Here is a 27,040-nt window from a genome sequence, read left to right as displayed (position 1 = left end):
CCAGGCCCAGCGATGGGACATGCAGGCTGGGCAAGGAAGCCCACCCACTCTAGGACTCTAGGTGCCAGTGTGTGAGTCTGTTCTGCCAGGGTTGAAGATGGGTGGCCGGGGGGCCTTGCAGGGGCCCTTGTTCCTCCATGAAGGCACCAGGGAGGGGAGGACTCTCACCTCTGGCCGTGGGGCAGGGCTGCGTTGTGCAGTTGACCTTCCGCCCGCTGAGGCACGTGCAGATCTGACAGGGCTGGTGGTCCGGGACCCAGGCTTCCAGGAACTGAGGGGAAAGCGAGGTTCAGAGAGGGCACAGGACATTCTAGGTACAAAGCCCAGAATTCACAGAGGTCAGCTCTCCCTGCCTCCGGCAAGGGCCAGTCCCTGAGCCAGCCCTCTGACAGCCTCACAGGCAAACACAAGCAGGGAGAAAGGAGGTTGTGAGGTTCTAATGGCTTTCAGAAAGGTGGTTGCCACATTGCTTTGTAAACTAACATGCGGAAACTTTCACTACAGCCTTCTCTGTTGGCAGTGCTAAAACCAAGCAAAGAAAGAAAAATTAAGAGTTCTTGGATCGCACTGCTAGTCATTTCTCAAGCCAAAGGAGAAATTGGGATGTTGCTTGGGGAAAAAAATCCATTTATTTCTGAAATTGACTTCAGACAATAGAGTAGGAAGAGCTGTGGGGAGGACAGCAAAACTCTTGAAAGCATCACATTCTTGATGCCCGCAGTGACGTCAGAGGCCTGAGTGCGGTTCTCTGATTTTTCAAATGAGAGACGGCCCAGGGCAGAGAGCAGCCTTCTCAAAGTTACACACAGCCCCACAGCACAAAGCTTGGAAGTCATGAACTCCCGAACTCTAATACAGGCTGCATTCCGCTGTGCCTCAGTTTCCTCACCTATAAAATGGGCGTACTCAAGCCTGCCTTGCAGGACTGTTGTAAGGAGTAAGAAACTGTGATTAGCACAGGGTGCACAGCAAAGAGCACCACTAATAAGAAGCAGAGCCAGGACTCAGTCTCCCTCTGGATTCAGCCAGGAAGTTAAATTTAAACTTAAAATTAAATTCAAGTGAAATTGCCCCTGAAGAAACACATTCTTATCCAGTAGCTCAAAGGCCTCTAAAAAGTTCCCAGGTCAAGAAGGTCTTACTTATTACTTCCACGGTCAGCAATCAGTCAGCTAAGAAGGAAGATCCAAGACCCCCAAGTAAGGCCCCCTTCCCCCAAAGTGCCCTGCCCTCCTTCAGGATCAACCCCTCTGGTCCTGCCCTTGACACCTTTCACTCACTCAATAAGTGATAGCAGCTAACATTCAAATGCCACCTGCTATGTGCCACTGTGTTGAGGGCTTTATTTAAATCACTCATGTAAACGTCACTGCAATCCTATGGTGAGGATACTTTTTACCACTGCCCTCACTTTTCCGATGAGAAAGCTAAGGCACTTGCTAGGTTCGCACAGGCACAGAGCGAGGATTTGAATCCAAATCCATGGTTTGTTTCTTTGTTGTTTTATGTTTTGTTTGTTTGTTTGTTTGTTTGTTTTGAAACAGAGTCTCACTCTCTCGCCTAGACTGGAGTGCAGTGGCATGATCTCGGCTCATTGCAACCTCTGCCTCCCGAGTTTAAGTGATTCTCCTGCCTCAGCCTCCCAAGTAGTTGGGACTACAGGCATGTGCCACCATACCCAGCTAATTTTTGTATTTTAGTAGAGATGGGATTTCACCATGTTGGCCAGGCTGGGTCTTGAATTCCTGACGTCAAGTGATCCACCTGCCTCAGCCTCCCAAAATGCTGGGATTACAGGTGTGAGCCACCATGCCCGGCCCAAATCCATGGTTTTAAACCACCATGCTCTGCTGCCTCCCACAGATAACTAATAATAAATATGTTCAAGATATTTTTCTAAGAATTTTACAATTATGTACTTTATTTTCCTAATAATAACCCTACCAGATAAGTAGTATTATCTATACTTACAAATAATGAAAGTGAGGCACCAAGAAGTTAAGAAATTTGACCAAGTGGCACATCGAAGCTTCGAACTTGGCATTCTGGCCCCAGACACCACAGGCCTAGCCTCTTGCAGCACAACTGCTTCTCATCAACAGACACAGTGCCCATCATGGGCAGGTCTGAACACACCGTCCTAGCCCTCGAATGGCTGATAGTCAAGTTAAGGAAATAAGACTCATTCATGAAAATCTGAATGAGAAAAATAAATTGTGATACACACACACCGTGGAATACTACCTAGCAATGTGGAGAAAACTATCAAAACACACAGCATCACGGATGAATCCCAAAAGCGTTATGCTGGGCAAAGGAAGCCAGGCAGAAAAGAAGTGCGCAGGCATGATTCCATTTATGCGAAATTCCAGAAAATCTAAACGAATCTAAAGTGACAGAAAGCAGACCAGTAGTCGTCTAGGGTTGAGGAATATATTTAAAAGGGCATAAGCTAACCTTTGGGGGATGGAAATTCATTATCTTGGTTATGTCAATGGTTTTATAGGTGTGTACATATGTCAAAACCTATCAAATTGTACACTTTAAATATGTGCTATTTGTGGCATGTAAATTATATCTCAATAAAGCTGTTTATAAAAACAGAAAATAAAAGAGCAGTAAGAGTGCAAAAGGAGAGTCCACTAAGACTGGGCACTCCAGAGAGTCTCACAAGGGCGCACCTATGAAGCACGAGAAGACTTGGGCAAAGGGGAAAGGAGGAGGAATTCCAGGTGGGAAACAGCTGACAAAGGCACAGACGAAGGAACACTCCCGCAGTGCCCGGCATCACAGGTGAGGCAGGTGGCTGAAGACAATGGAAGAGGCCCTGTGTGCCCACTGCAGGAACTTGCCTTACCTCGGCAGGCAGGTGCAGGCCCGGAGGCATAAGCAGGACCCTGCCTCACAGAGAAGAGCTAAATAAAGACAACCCTGGCGACAGCATGCAGGATGGAAAAGGGAAGCACTAGGAATAAAAACCAGAAAAGACACAGAGGCTGCCACTCCAGCTGGGAAGGTGGAGGGAGGGGCCCAGGGCACTGGCCTCGGAGGGCTGGGGCAGGGGGTCAAACTGGCAGACATGAGGGGATGAGGAAGGAGACAGTCATGTTCTGTATATGTTTCAGTGTTCTTTTTTCTCTCCTTTTAAACGTAGACCTCAGATATTTAAACTCAAGAATAAATCACACAATTTTCCAACTATCCTAAGAATGGGTAACACACAATAGATGACCAAAAGCAGGTGTCCGACCTCCTTCGCCGGGGATTTTCATTTCCCAGGAAGCATAAGGCCTGCCCAAGGCAAGGGAAAGAATAAAAATAAAAAATTTAAACAACAAGCTAAGGCTAAGCTTCTAAAAGCAACTGTAGTGGCTCTCCAGGCCTGGCCAGGCTATGCAGTAACGTGGCCGGCAGATGGCACCGCTGCACAACCCCAGGCCAACAGCAAGTGGGCCTGTTGCAATCGCCAGGTTCCAGGGCCCAGGCGTGACTACCACCAGGCCCGAACAGGTATGAGAGCCAGCAGGAGTTAAAGTTTGAATGAAGGTGACAAATGATCGGCCTGCAGAGAATAAGGTGCGGAAAACTGACATTTTCAAGGCCCGAGGTCAAAGAAGGACACAAGCAATTCATCCTGCACCACCCACCACCAGCCAATTTGATGGGGGATGCAAATGAAATGCAAACGCTGAGCCCAGCTAGGGACAGCAGAGACTAAGGGAGAGGGAAGGAGGCTATGGGCCAGAGCTTCTGGGCCATGGACAGGGTTCCAGCTAAACTTGTGCCTGTCAGTACAGCACCCACCACCACCAGCAGCTCCACTGAGCCAGGGACACTCTGTGCAGGCTCTTGGTCCCTTCTGATCCTACTGCGGAGGTTCACCTCTTTAGACTCTGTTTTGTAAAATAAACAAGAGCTATGAAAACTAGTGAATATTTTGCTCTTCTGAAATTACTACAATAGTTTTATACCCTAGTTTATTTCCCTGAATAAAAGGTTTTCTGGGCTTTATTTTTCAGTTAAAAAAAAAAGTTTATTTAATGGAAATGTTCTTCATATTAAGTTTTTATTCTTTCTCCGCTTTGAAAGTCAAAGTTGAAAATGCACGTGGCTGGATATGTTTGTTTTCATCCGTTTAAACTATATTTTCTGAAATCACTAAAAGTGGCTGTGTTGTTTTCAAAGTTTTCAATTAACTAATTTTATTTTACCTGCTTTTAAAATATATTTATAAGACAGTTTCTACATCCAAAATATTTGGATGCAAACTTTATACAACTTGAATGCATATTCTAATGTGTTGGACTGAAGATGAGGTGGGTAGTGAAAGGGGAAAATAGGGCCAGAGAGGAGAAGCAAAGGATAGGAGTTTGGAGACACTAAGATAAAGTTTACAATCTTCCTGCCCTCAGGACCTTGCAGACATTTGACACTCATGGAGCCAGAAATGCTGCAAACTTGAGCTCACTTCTCGTCACAGAACGCCAAGGAAAAGATCATTTCTGTCTCCTTCTGAGAGCAAGCATTTTGCCACTACTAGTAAAACCAGTCTGAAATCACCACAGGTTGCTAGCCCCATACGTTAATTGGTCCACATCATTCAAGCCCTGCAGGAGCTCAGAAGCTATACAAATCGGGGAGAGGAATACAAGGTTTTGTCAATTCATTTAGGGAATATCACAGAACAGGCAATTACTTAACTTGGCAAGTTGAAATATGGCAGTAGAGTAGGACTTTAGCTCATCTATTCCACAGTGAGGACAAATTGAATCCACTAGGATAAAGCCCAACAACTAAACAAGAGCAGATGAAATCACTATAAGTGACTATAAGTAATGGCCCTAATGGATACCCATGCTCCAATGAACATGAGTTAGCCCAGAGTTCAGTTCACAGTTCCAGTGAGGTCAATGGCAGGGCTAGGACACTGTAGGATGACTGATGCTATGAATATAAATCCCAGCTTTATCACCTGATGCCACTGAGCCTCAGTCTCATCCATTCAATAGGATGTGCGATTATGACCCTACAGAGCTTTGAGGAGAATCATAGAAAATGGTCCCTATCCTGGCTTATAACATCAGGGACAGAATAGTGTAGTTACTGAAATGTTGTTTTCATTATTCTGCAGGCTGATTAGCTACATTTACCATGAGTTCTCCTATTCGTTGTTGAACATAGTGGTTCATAGGATTCTACTCAGTCCACTTAGCAAGAATGGTCCTCCTTGGCAATGAAGACATTAGGTCTTGAGTGCAGCCCATGATCACAAAACACATTCTCCTTTCCTAGAAGCCAAATATGCTTCTATCTCTACCACGGTCTGTAGTATCACTGTCAAGGATGAAGGACAGGGCCACTGCACACATTCACATGTGCACGTTCACATGTGCACAGACACACACTGCCCCAGATCCTACAGATAGACACGGGGTCAACTTTGAAGAGAGATGACAGCCATTTTAGGCCAAGACGGAGGAGTTTGGTAAATATGCTTTCAAAATACACTCAATAACTCCTAAAGAGCTAAAAAAAAATTGATGACTCAGTGACTCCCAAGCAAATCAGCCCAAAAAAGATGCAGCAAAAGGGCCATTTCATATAGTGGAAAGAGCTAGATCTTTGGAGTCATATAGAGCTTCGAATTCTGAGATCAACTCCATTACTTGTAAATTGTTTCCGTGGGCAACTTACTAAGCTCTTTAGGTCTTAGTTTCTTCACAGGATTTTTGTATTTATGAGTGTTACAGGATACAATACTGTATTCTGTGGAATCCCAGTCCCAAGGGATTCTCGCTCTCTCTCTCTCTCTCTCTCTCACACACACACACACACACTCCATGATCAAATAAGTTTGAGAAACAAAAACTCCCTTAAATATCTGCAAGGTACAGTAGCATATTAAAAACTCTAAAGAGTTCTGCAATAAAGAAACCTGTGTAACTATAGTTAGCTAGTGTTCTAAACTCACTTGACCACAAGTAACTGTTAATACTCTGCAAAATACACCTTTGAAAAACACTGAGATAATGAATACATTGTGTTTAGCACAATCAAGGTACACAATCTCTCTTAACAATGGCAGACATTATGACACAAAATATTCTTTTCCCTTTCCCTCCTGGGCTCCTATATCATTCTGCTTAAATGACTATAATAATAAAGACAATAGTAATAACTAATCATAATAATGTGGTAACAACACTTTGATGTTTGATCCCACAGATAATACATGACAGTTGCAGGATTTGAACCAAGAGCTATCTGAATGCAAAGCCATTACACAATACTGCCTCCCTATCCCTAATGATCCCCGTAAGAGTCAACTCTGCTGCCACAGTTGGAAAAGGCCAATCATTGGTGAACACTTCTCCCTTTTGACCCAAGACGGAAGCAGCCCCATGGGAAGTGAAAGGCCCAGGTTCCTACCTGGTGCTGGACTCCATCCTCACCAATGCACTGAGTGCAGGCCTCTTCAGGGACACAGCTGCCTTCCAGCATGACTTTATTTGGAGGGCAGAAACAGCCTTCCGAGGGATGGTCCCCACAGGAGCTCACGTTGCCATCACAGTGCCGGGGACAGCCATGCTCACAGTGGTTGTAGACCAGAGATGGTGGGCATGACATAGCTGTAGACAGAGAAGGAGGTCACTTGCAAAGGCCCACACCAGCCAGAGTGAAATGGGCATAGCTGATTCAACATGGTTAATCATCAGACAAACTTGCCAGAGCAGAGATGGCTATTTTCCACCAATCTTCATCCTCCCCATCTTCCATAGAAACAGAACTTTAGGTTGGGCATATGACCACCAGAATGAGGACTATATTTCCCAACCTTTCTTGCAGCTAAGTGTAGTCACGTGACTAGTTCTGACCAATGAACTGTAAGAGAAAGTATAGTATCCCATGGCAGCCTCCAGGAGTCCATTTTAAAAGACAGCTATGCATGCTCCTTGTCCCTCTTCCCTCTTTCCCTCAGCTTCCTGCCTGAAGCATGAATGTGATGGCTAGAGCTCCATCTTAGACCATGAAGAAAAAGACCACACCCAACTGAGGGCAGAGCAAGGAGCTAGAATCCAGTTTGAGGCCCAGAATCAGCTGGAGCCACTGCCTCCGATCAGCTATATGACAGAACATTTTAATTCTCTGCTACTTGCAGCCAAATCTAGTCCTAACAAATGTTGCGAACCTGTGTGTCGTTAGTAGGTTTTGTTGTCCTTTTTTGAATACATGTATCTTTTATGCTTTAAAAGCATCTTTAATTCAGGAGTCCACAGCTATGAGGAACTGCCTTGGGAGAGAAGCTACAAGATGATTCATTTCCCTCGTTCTGATTCGCTCAACAACTTCCTCACTTTCTCAAGGCACCAAGGCAGGCAGGTGATGGAAGAAGTTTCCAAGGATTTGGAGCACCAAAGATTTCCCTCTGTGAGCACAGTAAATAACCAGGAGGTATACAAAGAAATTAATATGCAGAGAAAATGCTTCCAGTAACTTAGAAACTAACATTTGCCCCTTGATTTGCAGGCTGATTGGGAGGAAGCAGTATCATCCACATGGCCTCAGAAATCAGAGCCCAAAGGAAACTACAGGTCATCTAGGCCCACTATCTCCTTCTAGGATGCAGAAACTGAGGTCCAGAAAGACTAAGAGAACAGTCCATCCACCAGCTGAGCTGGGACTAGGATGCCCAAGTCCTCCAGACCCAGCTCAGAGCTGCTGACAGTTCCATGATGATAAATTCTGAGGCTCTAACGTGCATATACATATTGATTTCCCTCAAAAAAATAGTCAAGGATTATATTTGATGACTGAGGGTTTCAAGTTCAGTATTCTTTTCACTCCAGCACCCCTGAGGGACAGGAGCCATATCTGATTCATTTCAGTTTCCCCTACACTTTAAATAAATGCCAAGTCCAGGTAGGGAAGCTGACCTTGGGGAGGGGCTATCTGCACTAGCAATCCTGCAGTGTTTATAATTGAGAAGACTCTTGGCAACCAAATGATTCTACTTGCACTTCAAAATCCTGCTCAGGCATGGACTACACTGTAAGCATGTGCTACAGCTTGGTGGAATTTCAAATTCAATGTGACTGGTTACACAGCGCTTTACAGATGCCTATATGTGTCTAACACATTAAAATCGCATTTGTCTGAACTATAGAAATACTAATGGAAAGGACCATGCATTAATTTACATAAAAATTCTATACGCAGAGTGTGTGTGTGTGTATATATATAGATACGTGTGTGTGTGTGTGTGTGTGTGTGTATGTGTGTGTATCTTCCATCTTATTTGATCCTAACTGGAATCCCAGGTCATATGAAATACAGGGGTTTTCATCCTTATTAGCCAGATAAAGAATAAAGAATCTGGGGCACAGAGAGGCTGAGCAAGCCCCATTAGCTGGTCTCCAGGATTTCCAGAGGTAACTTGGAGACTCACCACAGAAATCAGGTGTCCTCCAGTCAACGCAGACCCCATTGGTCCGACAGAGGTGGGCATAAGAGGCGATCACCCCACACACTTGCTCCTGGTGGCAACTGTCCTGCTGGCAGATGGCATAGAATGTGGCTGGAGCCAGGACCTTGTGGCATTCAGCAAACAGTGGTAAGAGGAGGACCTGGCAGTGGGAGCTGTCGGGGACCAGACACTGCTCCTCCGGGATGGGCTGGCACATGTGCCCTGGCTGCTGCACAGTCCATTCCTGAACAAGTGTTTTCCAGTCTGTGGTGACTGTGCCATCCCTCAGCATGAAGTCATTGGCTCCGTTCTCATCACAGATCCCTAGAGAAACAAACAAAAAAAAAGATAAAATGAGTGGCCCTAGGTACAAAAACACTGATGCCAGAGATGGGCCATTCTTCATCCTCACCAGAATCTGACCCTTGCTACTAGACCCTGAAATATAAGCATCCAAGAGCCTCAGAGTAGAGCAAGTAAGGTTTATAAATGTATAGCAGGGAGAGAAGAGGAGTTGAGAAAATGTTCTTACCACAGAGACCATATGTCTTTGAAGCAAAAGTCTTGGGGCTGAGCTGCAGTTGGAACTCATTGTTTTGTGGAGTGAATGTGAAGATGTGACCAAGATGATTGAATCTGACCTCATGCATGATGGTACCATAAACGTTGACTTCCATGTTCCCACCCACGTAAGGAACAGAGACCAGTCTCCCATTCACCGTCACCTGCACAAAGAAGAAAGAGCTCATCGGTAGTCCTAGCAATGAGGAACCCTAGGTTTTTAGGGAAGTTACTGAGCGTTCCTGCACATTCATTACACTCAACTGCAACATTAGCCACAAACCTTGATATTGGTTGGCAGCTCTTCTAAGATAAAGAAGAGCTTGACTAGAAAACAGAGCTTGACTTTACAGAGCTTGACCAGAAAACAGGCTGTTGTAATACTGTATGGGTGGCCATGCACTAAGAACCTGAAAGCCTGGAGATTAAAAGGAACCTTGAGTCTATATGACTCAACAGGGAAGGGCAATGCCTTTAAGACAGGCTGGGAAAGTCGCCTTATTGCCAACTCATCAGAGCAGTGTCTCCAGGAGCATCTAGCAGCTGTGTCCAACCCTTTGAATGCAAGGATATTTTTGCTTCTCTATGGTGGTGGATATCAGAAAATTATGCCCAGAACTTTGTTTTAGCTCATCAGCTATCGCTAGTGTTAATGCATTTTATGTGTGGCCCAAGACAATTCTTCTTCCAGTGTGGCCCAGGGAAGCCAAAAGGTTGGACACCAGTGTTTTAATGGGACCACTTTAAGTCTTCTTTGTGTGTATGTGTGCCACTAGACACTCTTTCTTGGGCAGCCCCACCATATATTATATCAAACACATTAAAATGTACTCACATTCCACAATGAATATAATTTTGCTGTAAAATTTTGGGAAGGATTTTTTATCATTTTGATTTTTTAATTTTTGGCTAGGAGTTACTCACTTGATCTATGACTAGCTAAGATTTTTCTGCAATTATTGTTCAAATTCAGGAATTCTTGCAATGTGAGAAAATCTAGCCTACAAGTTGTTTTCACACAATGAAATATTTATGATTTCTACACGAACAAATAAAGAAGTTGGCATAATGTAACCTTTTGTAAGCATTTAATCAATCATATATATATATATATCAGTTTTGCAGTTTTCTTTTCAAATTTTGGAGTCTGACATTTTATGTAGGCCTTAAATATTTTCAAAAGACCTAATTTAGGCCGTAAATGCTTTCCTCTGGAAAGCTTACAGGGTTTAGGCATTGGACTCATAATACCTCCCGAGTAAACAATCCTGATGCCAATCCCAACTCTCCACCAGTGCCAGAAACTGGCACTAAATTCACAATTTTAAGCTATCTAAAAGTGATTCTGTCTTGCAAAGCTGAGCCCGGAACAACATGAAATCACGCCAAGACAAGGGGATGGCAATAAAGCCCTCTAATAAAGTGGTACTCCTCTCCTCTACTTAGGCAGAAGGCAGAGCTCCTAACAAGAGCATCAACTAAAACCAGCTGCCACCAGGTCCATGTGGTTTTCCTGACATTCTATTGCCTTGCCACGGATCCAGACAGTACTTCTCACCTCCATGTCACTGTGCAGCTCCACGGAGAGGGCACCGTGCTTCATCTCGATGGATTTCATGCAGCCCTGCCTTGCTCCAGGGCTGCAGGCACCATTATGGAGAATCACCTCCAGGTCCTGCTCCTTGTTTTGAAATAGGACATAAGAACAGCTGCCAGTCAGCTTGAAATTCTGCCCATCAAAGGTCACAATGTGCCGAGTGGAGCTGCCTGTGCACACGCCTGGACAGGGAGAAGCAGAGGATGGATGTGACATTATCCAAACCCCCACGCCTACTACATGCAGACAGGCAGGTGTGACCAAGCTGCACACAGATAAATACAGTAGAGACCAGGACAGGCCCTTTGAGGTCATATAGACCAATTTCCCCCTTTTTTACAGATTAGGAAACTGGGGCTCTGAGAGGTAGAGAGGTTTAGGTAAGTAACACTTGGCCATTAAATATTTTCCTGGAGAATGTGACATAAAATGTGGCAAATTATAGAAACACACTTCTAAAAAATGTAAATGTACAGTGTGAATAATCCGTTCTACAGGGATGCCTTGGCCCAGAAAACAAAGTTAAGTTCCAGGGGTGTTATGACTCGTTGAAATTAAGAAAAGCTAAGCAAGCTATGAGCTCACGATCTCATTGTAAAGAAAATTCACCTAAAGACACATGTGTCCTTTCAGCTGCCAAGTGACTAAGGTAATGGTACAAGTGATCATGTTGACTTAATCCCTTAAGAGACTGCACAGGAGAAATATTTCCAGAGCCAAAAAAAAAAAAAAAATGGTTGAGTCTCAATGCTCCCTCATTTGACCCTGAGTCATTCACATAATCGGCAAATTCTCAAGATTCCTATTAAAACATTATTGGTGAATATTAATCATTTTGCACCTACATAAGATGATTTGGTAAAAATCCTCACATTGAAGGCACCACTACCATAAATGATTTGAAAGCTAACCTTGGACCTAAGTAAAGTTGGAGATAAGCTTTCCAGACAAACCATGACCACATCTACAACAGCAGGTGAATACATGCCCAAGAGCTGAGACACAGATTCGGTGGAGCAGGGAGGCCCGCTAACATCCCTCACTCATAGCCAAGCCTGAGCCAACCTCTCCCTATGGGGGTTACTGTCAAGCAGCACAACCACTGACAAATGATGGGTCTGGAAGCACCATCAGAGCTAAGCAGCCTCCCCAGAAGTTCTACTAAAAATCCCCTATGTCCTTGAGCAGTCAGTCATTTCCGAGTGACAGTACTGAATGCTACTGGCTTACTAACATCCATGCTGCAAGTGATCCCCAACACGCAGCTGTTGATATCGTCACATCAAGGAGTCAGCCCAACTGCCATAAGGATGGAATAAATCACAAGGCAAAGAAATGGTTTTAGCTCACACAAGGCAAGTTAGTGAGAATGGCTCTGCCCACCCTAAGATGAACTGACTGTGTAATACGTACTTTACAGCCAGAGAAACTAGGGGTTGGTTTCTGTTTCACTTGCTTGCACTGTGACCTTGGATCAGTTACTTAACTTTACTGACCTCTCCTATCTCCTCTGCACAATAGGCCTATAACTGATACCTTTTAGTATTCTTGTGAGAATTAGTTGCAATATAGATGAAATGCCTAATAGTGCATGACTCACATGTGCACATTTAACAAACAGATCTCTAAATCTTTATGAATAAACCACAAAATAAATACAATAGTTTGTAAATTGCTATATTGTAGGTATATTAAAACTTGAGGTCCTTCCGTCTCCAGAATACCAAATTACCTCCCAACAAACCATCACATTATACTCCAGTTTAGTGATTAGTTTTAATGAGCCATATATATTAACACATTCCAATGTTCAGGACATAGAGAAAGTTAGGCCAAACCAATTAAAAATTAATACATTAGAGTTATATAATAAAATATTACTGCACAGTTATAAAATATTATCACAGCATAAAGTATATCACTCATAAACATCTCCTGAAATCATTTTATCTCATCTCTCTCCTTTTCTTCAACATCTTCTTACTCACTATCTTTCCAAGTGACAATACAAATATTTGTGATTGAATATTATATTAAAACTTTTGGCTGATTGTCAAAATGTAATGATATCAGATACTAAAGTGAATTGTTAGCAAAATGCAAATGTTCAAAAGGACATCCAGGTAGCCAAAATGGGCCCTAATACTTCAGCAATTAATATCGTCAAGTTGGCCGGGCGCGGTGGCTCACGCCTGTAATCCCAGCACTTTGGGAGGCCGAGGCGGGCAGATCACAAGGTCAGGAGATCGAGACCATCCTGGCTAACATGGTGAAACCCCAACTCTACTAAAAATACAAAAAATTAGCCAGGCCTGGTGGCAGGCGCCTGTAGACCCAGCTACTCAGGAGGCTGAGGCAGGAGACTGGCGTGAACCCGGGAGGCACAGCTTGCAGTGAGCCAAGACTCCAAGACTCCATCTCAAAAGAAAAAAAAAAGAATATATATATAGGGCCGGGCGCGGTGGCTCACGCTTGTAATCCCAGCACTTTGGGAGGCCGAGGCAGGTGGATCACGAGGTCACAAGATCGAGACCACGGTGAAACCCCGTTTCTACTAAAAATACAAAAAAATTAGCCGGGCGTGGTGGCTGGCGCCTGTAGTCCCAGCTACTCGGAGAGGCTGAGGCAGGAGAACGGCGTGAACCCGGGAGGCGGAGCTTGCAGTGAGCCGAGATCGCGCCACTGCACTCCAGCCTGGGTGACAGAGCGAGACTCCGTCTCAAAAAAAAAAAAAAGAATATATACATATATATATATAGTCAAGTCAAGGAGCCAGCCCCAATGGTCATGAGAATAAAATAAACCACAAGGCAAATAAATATGTAGGCAGATATATATCCTCTGAACACAATGAAGAACAATAAGAACAAATTAAATTATTATGAAAAAAGCATGCCTTCAGCATAACTAGAAAACAAGAAATTACCCAAATTTTATTTATTTCTATTTTATTTATTTATTTTTTTTCCAAGAGGAGTGTCACTCTGTCACCAAGGCTGGAGTGCAATGGTGCGATCTCGGCTCACTGCAACCTCCGCCTCCCCGGGTTCAGGTGATTCTCCTGCCTCAGCCTCCCAAGTAGCTGGGATTACAGGCACGCACCACCATACCTGGCTAACTTTTGTATTTTTAGTGGAGACAGAGTTTCACCATGTTGGCCAGGCTGGTCTCGAACTCCTGACCTCGTGATCCACCTTGACCTCCCAAAGTGCTGGGATTACAGGCGTGAGCCACTGCACCCAGCCAAAAACATCCAAACTTTAAAATAGCTATAAATAAAGTAAAAGAGAAAAAACACCAAATCCCACCCAGCAAAAATCTCTCATACTCTAGCTGTTAGCCTTTGTCATGAGCAAGGACAATCCAAGGAAAACTGAAAAGAAGAGAGAAGAGAGTGGGCAGCAAGCCTAAAATTTCTCTATAACCACCACTACCACCAGAAAGAAAAGCCCATCCTAAGGGCAAAAATATTTTAAAGCATCCCAACAGACCAGAGCAGGTGCTAAAAACACACGCAATATTTGGTGACAACCTGAAAAGCATAGTTTCAAGGGGGCTGGGAGCAAAAAGAAATGGAAAAGTGCTTGGAAAGTGACCAGAGACATAAAAATAAAGCAAACGGGAGAGTCAGGGTCCAGAAAAACCTGAAAAATCAGAGGCCACACAATCCTTCAGTATCCACATGTACACACACACACACACACACACACACACCACTAAGGAAATGACTTTTCTATACTGATAGGAGGGTCATTGAACCAGAAATCTTGTAAAACCCAAAATTCACAAAATGAACAGGAGATTAAGCAAGTCTACAAAAGCTTCAACAAAAGATCAGAAAATGAGAACCAACACTCCTCATCTAATGAAAATTCCACAAAAAGGAAAAAACAAAATGTTATGACATAGAAGAAAACTATGAGACACTACTCAAACTAAATTAAATATACTCGAACATCTGCAAAAATGAAAACCACCTTGAATCAGAATTTCAAAAACTAAGAAGAGAAATGAACAAAGACAAGAATAAATAAAAATAGAACTCAGTGAACTTGGCGGGGGTGGGTAATAAAAGTGTAAAGTCATCTCTGAAATAAAGACTAAATTATAAGTACCCAAGGAAGATGACATCAAAATAAAAATTTAATAAAGAGCATCAGAGAAAAGCAAAAAAACCAATCAAGAGAATGAAAATGAGTTAATGAAGAAAGTATAAAGGTCAAAGAGACAGTAATGAAAATGTAAGACAGGAGGAAAAATGGAGTCTTAAAAGAGAAAACAAACCAATGGAACAGAACTCACACTTAAAGAATATAACTCATGAAAACATTCTGGAAATCAAAAAAGAACCAAATCTGTATATGGGAGTCATGTGCCAGATGTCCAGAAAAATTAACCCAAAACAGTCAACTCTGAGACATATTACAGTACACTATTAGACTTCAAACATAAAGAAAAAATTTTCCAGGCCTTCAGGCAAAAAGATCAAATATTTTACAAGGACAAAAGAATTATATTGGTATCAGAATTTTCAAAAGCAATATACAAAGCAAGGCAACAATGGAGCAGCATATTTCAGAAATTTAGTGAAAGAAAATGTGAATCAAGAATTCCGTATTCAGCCAAGGTGCCCTTCTAGCATCAATACTATAGAAAAAGTTTTAAATACATAGGAATTAATGGAATTCTGTACCCATAAGCCCTTCTTAAGAAATCTACTAAAGGGCCGGGCGCCGTGGCTCACACCTGTAATCCTAGCACTTTGGGAGGCCAAGGCGGGTGGATCACGAGGTCAGGAGATTGAGACCATCCTGGCTAACACGGTGAAACCCCGTCTGTACTAAAAAAAAAAAAAAATACAAAAATTAGCCGGGCGTGGTGGCAGGCGCCTGTAGTCCCAGCTACTCAGGAGGCTGAGGCAGGAGAATGGTGTGAACCCGGCAGGAGGAGCTTGCAGTGAGCCGAGATCAGGCCACTGCACCCCAGCCTGAGCAACAGAGCAAGACTCTGTCTCAAAAAAAAAAAAAAAGAAATCTACTAGAGAAGGTTTCCTCCAACTAAGAGATGACTAGGGAAATGTTAAGAAAACAGCTCAAGTGAGCATTTTTATTTATATAGTCATAGATCCAAAACTAAAACAAAGGAAGAACAGAAGACTCATGTGCAAATGTTATATGCTGTGACGAAGTAGAAACAATGGAACTGGACGATGGGAGGAGAGGGGAGGGAATTAGAAAAGTTAGAATAACCTCATTGATTGTTGCATAGCCATAGGCAGAAGTTAAAGAATGCTATTAAAAACTGAAAAACCGATTAATGTATGATTAGATTTTAAAATATGGGCCTGAAGGCATTTTAGAAAGGTATAACTTCAAAGGTAATGACAGGAACAAAAGCATAAACCTTCCTAGACACCAAATACTTAACATATCACCACATCTATAAATGAAAAATATATAACAAACAATTATAAAATATAATGATGAAAGAAGATCAAACACAAGATGGCAATAAATGAGAATGGGCTTAACTTGTCTACTAAAACAAAAAGGTTTTCAATTTGGCTCGAAGACAAGACCCAACTATATGCTATATAACTAAAATTCAGAAAGTCTAAAGTAAGGGGACAGACAAAGGATATCAAGCACTAAGAAAACAGGGATGGAGATTTCGATATCAGACAAAGTAAAATTCTAGCCAAAAAAAAGATTAAATGTGACTAATAAGAGCATTCTGATCAGTATAATTCACAATGAAGCCATAACAGCTGTGAATATCTACACACCAGACAACACAGAAACCATCTTCACAGAGCAAAAACTATAGGAGAAGCAAGGAGACATTGGTAGACAAACTAATAACAGGATACTTTTACACATCCCTTTCAGAACCAGATAGATAAAATGGGGAAAAGGTAAGTAAGACTATAGAAGACATAACATTAAAATCAAAATATGTAATTCTCATGGAGAGGTGGCAGGAAGAGAGCGAGGGATCTCAAACTCTACACCCTGATAATAGAGAATACACCTTCACAAAGATTATCATGTATTAGATCACGAAGAAAATAACAGTAATTTCCACAAAGTAGAACTATTACAAATACTCTCGTCAGAGTACAGTAAAATTTAAAACTTTTTAATTATTGTTTAAAAAGATCTTTACACTTGGAAATTTTTTTAATTTATGATATAAATCCTGGGTGAAAGGGACAATAAAAACAGATAGTACAGAATTTCTTTTAAAAATAATGATAATAAATATACTATATATCAGACTCATTGGGATACATATAAAGTGATCCTAGGAAAATTCATAACAGTAAACATTTCTGTCAATAAAAATAAAACAATGAAAATGAATGAAATTTCCAGTTCCAATTAAATAGAAAAGCACAAAAGGTAAACTAAAAGAAAATTCAAGGAAAGAAATCATAAAATAGCAAGGATAAAAGCAGAAATCAATAAGGTAAAGAATATAAATACAGTAAACATAATTAATAAATTGAAATCTTGATTTTTAAAAAAATCCAGAAAGACAAATCATGAGTTAATTTGATCAAGAAAAAAGATAATAGACATGTATTATAAATTAACAAATGACAAAAGAAAATCACTATTTAAAAAGAATTTTTAACATTATAAAAGATTACTGTGAAAATTTTACTTGTACCCTAGAATATATACAAACAACCAGTAAACAAAATTTTAATTTAAAAAAAAGACTATGCTATACAATAAATGTGAAAATCTAGATGAAATAGATAAATTTCTAGGAAAATGGAGATTAACAAAAATAACTCCTGTAGATAAAAGACAAATCTTAAGCACACCAATTTACATGGAAGAATTAGAGTAAGCTAGTAGGAATTAAAGAAAGTTATTCCACCAAAAAAAAAGAAACAAAAAACAAAATACCAACCCCAAATGATTTCACAAGGAAATTTTCCTAAACTTCCAAAGACCTTATAGTCCCGATGCTCCATAAATTGTTCCAGAGTACTGAAAAGGAGAGAAAACTGCTTAAAGCTTTTAATGAAACCAGTTTTAACACCAATATCTAAACGAGATCAAGACAGTATTCCCCCCACCACAAAAAAAAAAAAAAAAAAATCTACAGGGTGGGAGACAGGGAAGATGTTGAAGAAAGAAGCACCAAAAATCTGTCTCCCCACCTAGACAACAATAGCATTGGCAGAATCTGTCTCACGTAGTAAATCAACAGAAACTATCCCTGAGAAAGACCAGATGGTAGACTTAGTAAAGAAAGACTTTAAAACAACTGTCTTAAAAATTATCAAAGAGCTGAAAGAAGACGTAGACAAAATCAAGAAAATGATGTATGAACAGAATGGAAATTTCAGTAAAGAAATTGAAATCATAAAAAGGAACCAAAAAAGTTCTGGATATTATTGTAATCTTAGTTTGTGACTTCACTTTCTGTTTTCTACATGATTTAAGAGACTAATGCATTAAAATGTATATATGTCTATGTTTTTGAACACACAATGTATAAAGATGTGATTTTATGACATCAATAACTGAAAGAGTGTGGAGATAGAACTGTGTAAGAGCAGAGTTTTGTCTGTCACCGAAGTTGAGCTGGTATAAATTCAAAGTACAGCGTTATAACTTTAGGATGTTAAATGTAATCCCCATGGTAACCATAAAGAAAATAGCTATAGAATATACACAAAAGAAAGGAAAAGGGAGTTAAAATGTTTCACTACAAAAAAAAAAATCAACCAAACACAAAGGATGACAACATGGATGAACCTTGAAGACATTATCCTAAGCAGAATAAGCCAATCCCAATAGGAAAAATGTATAATTCCACTCAAAGGAGGTGCTTAGAGTAGTCACAGAGACAGAAAGCAAAATGGCGGTTGCCAGGGGCTGGAGGAAGCGGGAAATGGGGTATCATTGTCTAATGAATAAAGCACTTCAGTTTTACAAGATAAAAGAAGTTCTGGCAACGGATGGTGGTGATGGTTGCACCACAATGTGGATTTTCTTTCTCCTTTTTTTTTTTTTTTTTTTTGAGACGGAGTCTCGCTCTGTCGCCCAGGCTAGAGTGCAGTGGCGCGATCTCGGCTCACTGCAAGCTCCGCCTCCCGGGTTCACGCCATTTTCCTGCCTCAGCCTCCCGAGTAGCTGGGACTACAGGCGCCAGCCACGACGCCCTAATTTTTTTGTATTTGTAGTAGAGACGGGGTTTCACTGTGTGTTAGCCAGGCTGGTCTCCATCTCCTGACCTCGTGATAATGTCACTGGATATATACTTAAAAGTAGTTAAAAGGATAAATTTTATGTTATATGTATATTACTGAAAATTTAAATAAGTAGTGTTAAAATTGCAGACCAAAAATACTTATGAATGTCAAAACCAACATACTAAATAAAATATTACCAAACAGAATCCAACACCACATTATGAAAATAACAAACCATAGCCAAGTGGGATCAACATTAGAAAATTCCTTCAAATAATATACCATATCAATATATTTAAAGAAAAAAATCAAGAGATTATCTCCATAGATGCTGAAAAAGCCTTCACCAACACCAAAATTCCACAATCACTCTTGACAAAAAAACACTCAAAAATGAGAATCGAGGGATACTTTCATAATATGATAAAATATATGATAATGTGTGTGCACGTGTGTGTGTGCAAGATACTCCACTGCTATTCAACATTGTACTAAAAAGTTTATTAATGGAATTATACAAGAGAAATTAATAGGAGGCACAAAAATTGACAAGGAAGAAAAATAATTCTATTTGCAAATGATACACCATCATACCCAGAAAACCCTAGAGAATCCATAGTAAAACTAACTCAATAATAAAAGAATTCAGTAAAGCTATAGGATATGGAATTAACATATACAGATTATATATGTTATATCTATAGATATATAGATGTTATATATATTGATATCAATACCCTTTATATACACAAACAATAAGTAGTTAAAGAACATAATGGAGAAGAAAAGTCTCATTTACAATAGCAACAAGGAAGATTCAACTTGGAATAAACTTAGCAAGAAATATGCAAGACCCAAATGAATAAACCTTAAAACACTTCTAGAAGACAGACAAGTCAGCTTGAATAAGTGGACAAACTTGTTCTTGGATGGGATGATTTAACATCATAAAAATGCCAGTTCTCCCAAAGTTAATGTATAAATTTATTGCAATTCCAATAAAAATACCAACAAACTTTTTATGGAGGTAAACAAGTTGACACTAAAGTCTATACGGAAAAAACAAACATAAAAGAATAGCCAGGAAAACACTTTAGAATAAAATTATGTGGAAGTACTAGTCCTACCAGACAATAAAACATACCATAAAGCCTTTAATGACAAAATATTAGAGGTATTTCCTCTCATTAAGACAGTATGGTAATTAAGACAATGTGGTTTTGGTATATGAATAGCTTACAACAAGTAGAATCAGAAAAGAAGTTCAGAAATAAGCCCATGCACATATGAAAATTTGATTTATGATTATTATTAAGTCTTATCTCACATCACTAGGGGCAAATGTTGACATGTCAATAAATAGTACTGCAACCTATATCACAGATAATGAGCTAATAGTTCAAATATTTAAAGTAAAGAATAAGATTAAAACCCAAAAGAAAGTAGAAATAATGAACAAAGTTAGGGAAGAAAATAGACATTCAGCTTCAAGAAGCCCAAAAGACTCCAACTAGAATGAATTTAAAGAAGTCCGCTACAAGATATAATCAATTTGTCAAAAGTCAAAGACAAAAACAGAATTTTGAAAGCAACAAGAGAAAAGCAACTTTTCATATAAAAGGGGGCCACGATGAGACTATTAACAAATTTCTCAGCAGAAACCTTGCAGGCCAGAAGGGAGATGGATGATCTATTCAAAAGAAAACAATGGGCAGCCAAGAATACTCTCTCTAGCAAAACTGTCTTTCAAAAATAGAGGGGAAATAAAGACTTTCTCATGTGCACAAAAGCTGAAAGAGTTCATCACCACTATACCTGCCTTATAAGAAATGCTAAAGGGAGTCCATCATGTTGAAATAAAAGAATGCTAGGCAGCAACATGAAAACACATGAAAGGTAAAATTCCTGGTAAAGGTAACTATACAAACAAATATAGAATATTTTAATACTATAATGACAATGTGTAAATCTTTGAATTCTGGTATAGTACTTAAAAGACAAAGTTATAAAAATAACTATCACTATAAAAATCAGTTAATGAATACACAACATTAAAAAATATAATTTGTGACATCAATAACGTAAACTGGGGGAGAGGCAGTAAAAGAGTAGAGTTTTGTGTGCAATTGAAATTAAGTTGTTATAAGCTTAGAATAGAAAGTTATAAGTATAGGCTGTTTTATGTAAGCCTCATGGTAACCACAAAGAAAATATCTATAGAAGATACATGAAAGGAAATGAGAAAGGAATCAAATCTCATCATTACCCAAAAAACATCAGTGAAACACAAAGAAGGGCAGTAAGAGTAGAAAAGAGGGACAAAAAAGCTACAAGACTGACTGAAAATAATTACCAAAATGGCAACAGTAAGTCCTTCCCTATCAGTAGTTACTTTAAGTATAAATAGAAAAAACTCTCCAATCAAAAGCTATGAAGTGGCTGAAATGAATTTTTAAAAATAAAATAAAACAGCCAGGTGTGGTGGCTCACGTCTGTAATTCCAGCACTTTTGGAGGCTGAGGTAGGCAGATCATGAGAGATCAGGAGATCGAGACCATCCTGGCTAACATGGTGAAACCCCGTCTCTACTAAAAATACAAAAAATTAGCCAGGCGTGGTGGCACGGGCTTGTAGTTCCAGCTACTTAGGAGGCTGAGGGAGGAGAATCACTTGAACCTGGGAGGCAGAGGTTGCAGTGAGCCAAGATGGAGCCATTGCACTCCAGCCTGGGCAACAGAGCAAGACTCTATCTAAATAAATTAAATAAATAAATAAATAAAATATAAAACAAGATCCAACTATGTGCTGTCTACAAGAGAGAGACTCACTTTGGATTTAAGAATGCACATAGGTTGAAAGTGAAAAGACGGAAAAAGATATTTCATGCCAATGTTAACTAAAAGAGAGCACAGGTAGACATACTTAGACAAATTAAACTTTAAGTCAAAGATGGTCACAAGAGACAAAAAAACGGACATTATATAGTGATAAATACATCAATTCACCAGGAAGATATTAATAATTATAAATACATTGCACCCAACATTAAAGCACACAAATATAAGAAGCAAATATTGACAGAAGTGATGATAAATATAGAACAACATAATAGTGAGAGATTTTAATATCTCACTTTCCATAATGGATAAAAAATCCAGACAGAAGATCAATAAGGAAACAGAGAACTCAACACTATGGCCCAAGTGGACCTATCAAACAAATACAGAACATTCTACCCAACCACAGCAAAATATACATTCTTCTCAAACACACACAGAACAGTCTCCAGAACAGTTCACATGCTAGCCCACAAAACAAATCTTAACAAATTTAAGGAGACTAAAATCATACCAAGTATTTCTGACCACAACAGAATAAAATGAGACATTGCTAATAGAAATAATTTCAGAAAGTTCTCCAATATGTGGAAATTAAAAAACACTCTTGAACAACCAATGGGTCAAAGAAGAAATCAAAAGAAAAATCAGAAAATATTTTGAGAAAAACAAAAACTAAAGCACAACATAGCAAAGCTTATGGGAAACAGCAAAAGCAATAAAAGGAAAGTTTATAGCAGTAAATGTCTACAGTAAGAAAGATCTCAAACAAATAACCTAATTTTACAATATAAGGAATTAGAAAATGAATAAACTAAGCCCTAAGTTAGCAGAAGGAAGGAAATAATAAAGATTTGAGGAAAAATAAATGAAATATAGAATACAAAATATCAATAAAACTTAGAATTGGTTTTTTAAAGGTCAACAAAATTAACAAACCTTTAGCTAGATTAACCAAGACAAAAAGAGAAGACTCAAATAAATAAAATCAGAAATAGAAGAGCTTATATTACAATTGATAGTGCAGAAATAAAAAGGTTAGTAAGAGACTACTATGAACAACTACATACTAACAAATTGGATAACCTAAAGAAATGAATAAATCCCTGAAACATACAACCTACCAAGCCTGAATGATGAAGAAATAGAAAATCTAAGCAGCCCCACAATTAGTAAGGAGATCAAATTAGTAATCATAATCTCTCAACAAATAAGAGCTCAGACGCTTTCACTGGATAATTCTACCAAAGATTTAAAGAAGAATTAATGCCAATCTTTCTCACACTCTTCCAAAACATTGAAGTGGGAAACCTACTTTATGAAGCCAGAATTACCCTGATACCAAAGCCAAAGACTTTACATTAAAAAAAAACTACAAGTCAATATTCCTGATGAACATAGATGCAAAAATTCTCAACAAAATGATAGCAAACTGAATTCAACAGCACAATCAAAGGATAATACACTCTGACTGAGTGGGATTTATCCCTCAGATAGGAGAATGGCTCAACGTTTAAAAATCAATAAAGGTGATACACAGCATCAACAGAACAAAGGATAAAAATCATACTATCATGTCAATAGATGCAGACAAAGCATTTGTCAAAATTCAAACACCATTTCATGATTAAAACATTCAACAAACTAAGAATAGAAGGAAATTACCTCAACAAAATAAAGGCCATTAATGAAAATACCACAGCTAACATCACACTGAATAGTGCAAAACTAAAAGCTTTTCCTCTAATCAGGAAGACGGTAAGGATGCCCACTCTCACCACCTCTATTCAACATAGTACCAGAAGTCTTAGCTAGAGCAATGAATCAAGAAGATATAAACGTCACCCAAATCAAAAAAGATGTAAAATTTAAAAAGAAGTAAAATCTCAATTTGCAGATGACATGATCTTATGTGTAGAAAACTCTAAAGATTTCACCAAAAATTTGTTAGCAAATTCAGCAAAGTTGAAACAAATTCAGTTGCAGAATACAAAATCAACATACAAAACCATTGGTTTCTATACACTAACAATGACCTGTCCACATGAAAAAGAATGAAATTGGACCCTTATCTTATATCATACACAAAGTTAACCCAAAATCAAACTTAAACACTGATACGTAAAACCTGAAATTATAAAACTCCTAAAAGAAAACACAAGAACTTTGCAACATTGGTCTTGGCAACGATTTCTTGGATATCGTTGCCAAAAACAAGGCAACAAAAGCAAAAACAGACGAGTGGGACTACATCAAACCAAAAAGCTTCTGTGCAGCCCAAGAAACAATCAACAGAATAAAAAGGCAGCCTATAGAATGGAAGAAAATATTTGCAAACTGTACATTTGATAAAAGGGTTAATATCCCAAATATATTAGGAACTCATACAACTCAATAGCAAAAAAAAAAAAAAAAAAAATGCAAATAACCCAATTTAAAAATGAGCAAAGGACTTGAAGAGACATTGCTCCAAAAAGACATCCAAAAAGTCAATTATATGAAAAAATATCCAACATTACTGATCATCAGGGAAATGCAAATCGAAACCATAATGAGGTATCACCTCATACGTATTAGAATGGCCATTATCAAACACACACACACACACACACACACCAGGAAATACCAAGTGTTAACAAGAATGTGAAGAAATTGAAACCCTTGTGCATTGATGGTAGGAATGTAAAGTGGTGTAGCCACTACGGAAAACAGTAAGAAGGTTCCTCGAAAAATTAAAACTACTGTTAGCATATGACCCAGCAATCCCACTTCTGGGTATTCATCCAAAAGCATTGAAATCAGGATCTCAAAAAGATACTTATACTTCCACGTTCATTGCAACATTATTCACAACAGCCAAGAGTTAGAAACAATCCAAATGCACATCCGTGGACAAATGGATAAAGAAAATGTGGTATATACATGCAATGGAATATTATTCAGTCTTTAGAAAGAAGGAAATCCTTTCATATGCCACAACATAGATGAACTTTGAGGACATTAAGCTAAGTGAAATGAGTCAGTCACAGAAGGATAACTACTGCATGAATCCACTTATAGGAGGTATCTAAAATCGTCAAATTCATAGAAGCAAAAAGCAGAATGGTGGTTGCGGGGGCTAGGGGAAGGGGAAAATGGGAAGTTGCTGTTCAATGGGCATAGTTTCAGTCACACAAAACAAAAACTTCTAGAGATCTCTGTACAACAACTTGCAAATAGCTAACAATATTGTATTGCACATGGGAAAATTTATTAATGGGGTAGATCTCATGTGTTTTTTATCACAACTTTTCTAATGGAAAAATGGGGAAAGGCATGAGCAGAAAATTCACAAAATTAGACCAAAAATGGCAATTAAACATACGAAAAAATGTTTAACCTCACTCATCATTAGAGAAATGAATTTCAAGTACACTGAGATACCATTTCTTTCCTGAAAAGTAAGAAATTTGCAAAAAAAATATAAAAACTATAACAACACATTCAGCAAGGCTGTGGAGAAGCATGCACTCTCATACCTCGCTGATCGAAAAGCAAACTGATGGACATTCCAGTTTTGCACAACCACATCTCACCTGTTAGAGGAGAATCGGGGAATATCTAAGGGGAACTTCATATGCACTTATCTTTTGACCCAAGAATCTCACTTCTAGGAATCTACCCTGAAGACACACCTCAAACCATATGAAAATTCGTATGTTCAGGTTTACTCATTGCAGCATTGTCTGTCATTACAAAACACTGGAAACATCCTAAATGCACATACATAGAAGAACAGTTGGGTAACCTATGGTACACAGTAAAGTATTAGGAAGCTGTCTTTGAAATGACATCGAGTAATTTCCAGGATATGCTTTTAATCACAAAAGGCAAAGCTCTTTGTACAGAGGAAAGCTGACCATACCCTCCTTCCCAGAGGCAGGCAGCCCAAATTGGGACTGGGAGGTGTTTTAACTCTAATCAAATTCAAAGTTTTGATTATTACACAAGAGTGGGTATCTAATTATCAACTGAGACTTTGTCTTCTGACTTAAAGTAACTATAGAATTCTTTATGAATAAACAGAAGAAACGTAAAGTCTGGTGGAGTTTTCACCTAGACCAAGAGAGAAATTTTTCTCACTGAATAAATTCTAAAGGGAGAGTGAGCTATAACATACAGTTTTGATTGCATCCCACCAGTTATGCCTGTTCAGCATAAAGGTTACAATCCACTGCTGAGTCGTGATCACCATAAGCAGTCATTTCTCTCAAACATGAGACAGAAGGCTAACCCAGCCCATGGATGAAATGCTCTCCACAAGTGTACATCAGATGGACTTTAAATATTTCCTCCTCTTAATCCAGGCCACCTTGGTGATGTACTGTTGCTATACGTGTGGTTGGAGAGTTTTCTGGAAGCATCTCTCTCACTGCTATACTTCCACTGCTATACCCTGAATACACAGATTCCTAAAGGATGACTTGCCAACAGCCAAGCTGAGCACTGACCTCAGAAAAGCGATTCTTCCTTCTGGTTATGCATAATCTGGGGAAGTGCCTTCCAAAGACAGAGAAAGAGGGCAGTGATCCCTGAGACTGGCTGCAAGCATGTCCAAAGAGCACAGGAGGAAAGGAAGGTGAGTGAAGGTAGCACTGTGTATGTGGTGATGAGGGAAAGGGTACTTCTGGGCTGGTCGGTGCCTGCTCTACTTTTCTGCACAGCCAAGCAAAAAGCACTGCCCCTTTGACACTGCCCTGGCTGGAGAAGCAAAGGACTCACAGGGGCAGGTCCAGCGGCAGCCACAGGTCTCTTCCACTTTAACAGGGGACTGGCTGTTGGGGCATGAAGGCCTCGGCCCCCGGTCACAGTTGACCCGATGACTCTTCAGCAAGGTCTGGCCATCTGGCTGGCAAGTCACGGTGTGGCACTGGTCTGGCAAGGTCCAGACGTCCCCAGGCTGCAGAAGAAAACAACAGATTCAGGCAGGGAATAAGATGAGGTACTCCAACTCTAAGTCCATCTGCCAGACAACTGACCCCTAGAATTGAACACAGGCCTACACAGCAAGGAGGCCTCCTGTACATGAGACAGGAAGCAAAACACAAGATGTACAGATGGACCCTCAAAAACAAGATAATGGTAAGAGGAAGCACTGGACTAAGACCAAAGGAGGAAAAATTAACCAGTGGAACAAGAGCCCCAAACACATCTCTAATCTTTCTTTCAAAGTCAACAGAAAGGAACTTACCCTCTTCTCATTCCCATCCTCATCCATGCAAATCCTAACAAATCCTGCAACAGACACAAATAAGATCTTAGTTCCCATCTTTCACCCAGAAATTCTGAACCATTCACAATGTCTGCTTAAGCAATCTGGTCTAGTTTTT

The 27,040-nt window shown here is 39.7% G+C and overlaps 1 protein-coding gene across 1 annotated transcript in view; it reads right to left on the bottom strand.

The window, feature by feature from the left end:
• Positions 1 to 27,040, bottom strand: part of VWF (von Willebrand factor) — a 180,302-nt gene that overhangs the window by 37,212 nt on the left and 116,050 nt on the right. The window contains exons 33-39 of the mRNA XM_055280967.2: positions 26,902 to 26,945; positions 26,433 to 26,610; positions 10,584 to 10,804; positions 8,997 to 9,189; positions 8,447 to 8,788; positions 6,430 to 6,629; positions 169 to 271 (exon numbers count right to left, since the gene is read on the bottom strand). Of these exons, the coding sequence (XP_055136942.2) occupies positions 169 to 271; positions 6,430 to 6,629; positions 8,447 to 8,788; positions 8,997 to 9,189; positions 10,584 to 10,804; positions 26,433 to 26,610; positions 26,902 to 26,945 (1,281 nt within the window). The remainder of the gene's footprint in view (positions 1 to 168; positions 272 to 6,429; positions 6,630 to 8,446; positions 8,789 to 8,996; positions 9,190 to 10,583; positions 10,805 to 26,432; positions 26,611 to 26,901; positions 26,946 to 27,040) is intronic.

The sequence above is a fragment of the Symphalangus syndactylus genome, chromosome 5, assembly GCF_028878055.3.
Source record: "Symphalangus syndactylus isolate Jambi chromosome 5, NHGRI_mSymSyn1-v2.1_pri, whole genome shotgun sequence".
NCBI lineage: Eukaryota > Metazoa > Chordata > Mammalia > Primates > Hylobatidae > Symphalangus > Symphalangus syndactylus.
The sequence above is the reverse complement of the archived record's forward strand: the minus strand, read 5'-3'. Positions and strand labels throughout refer to the sequence as shown.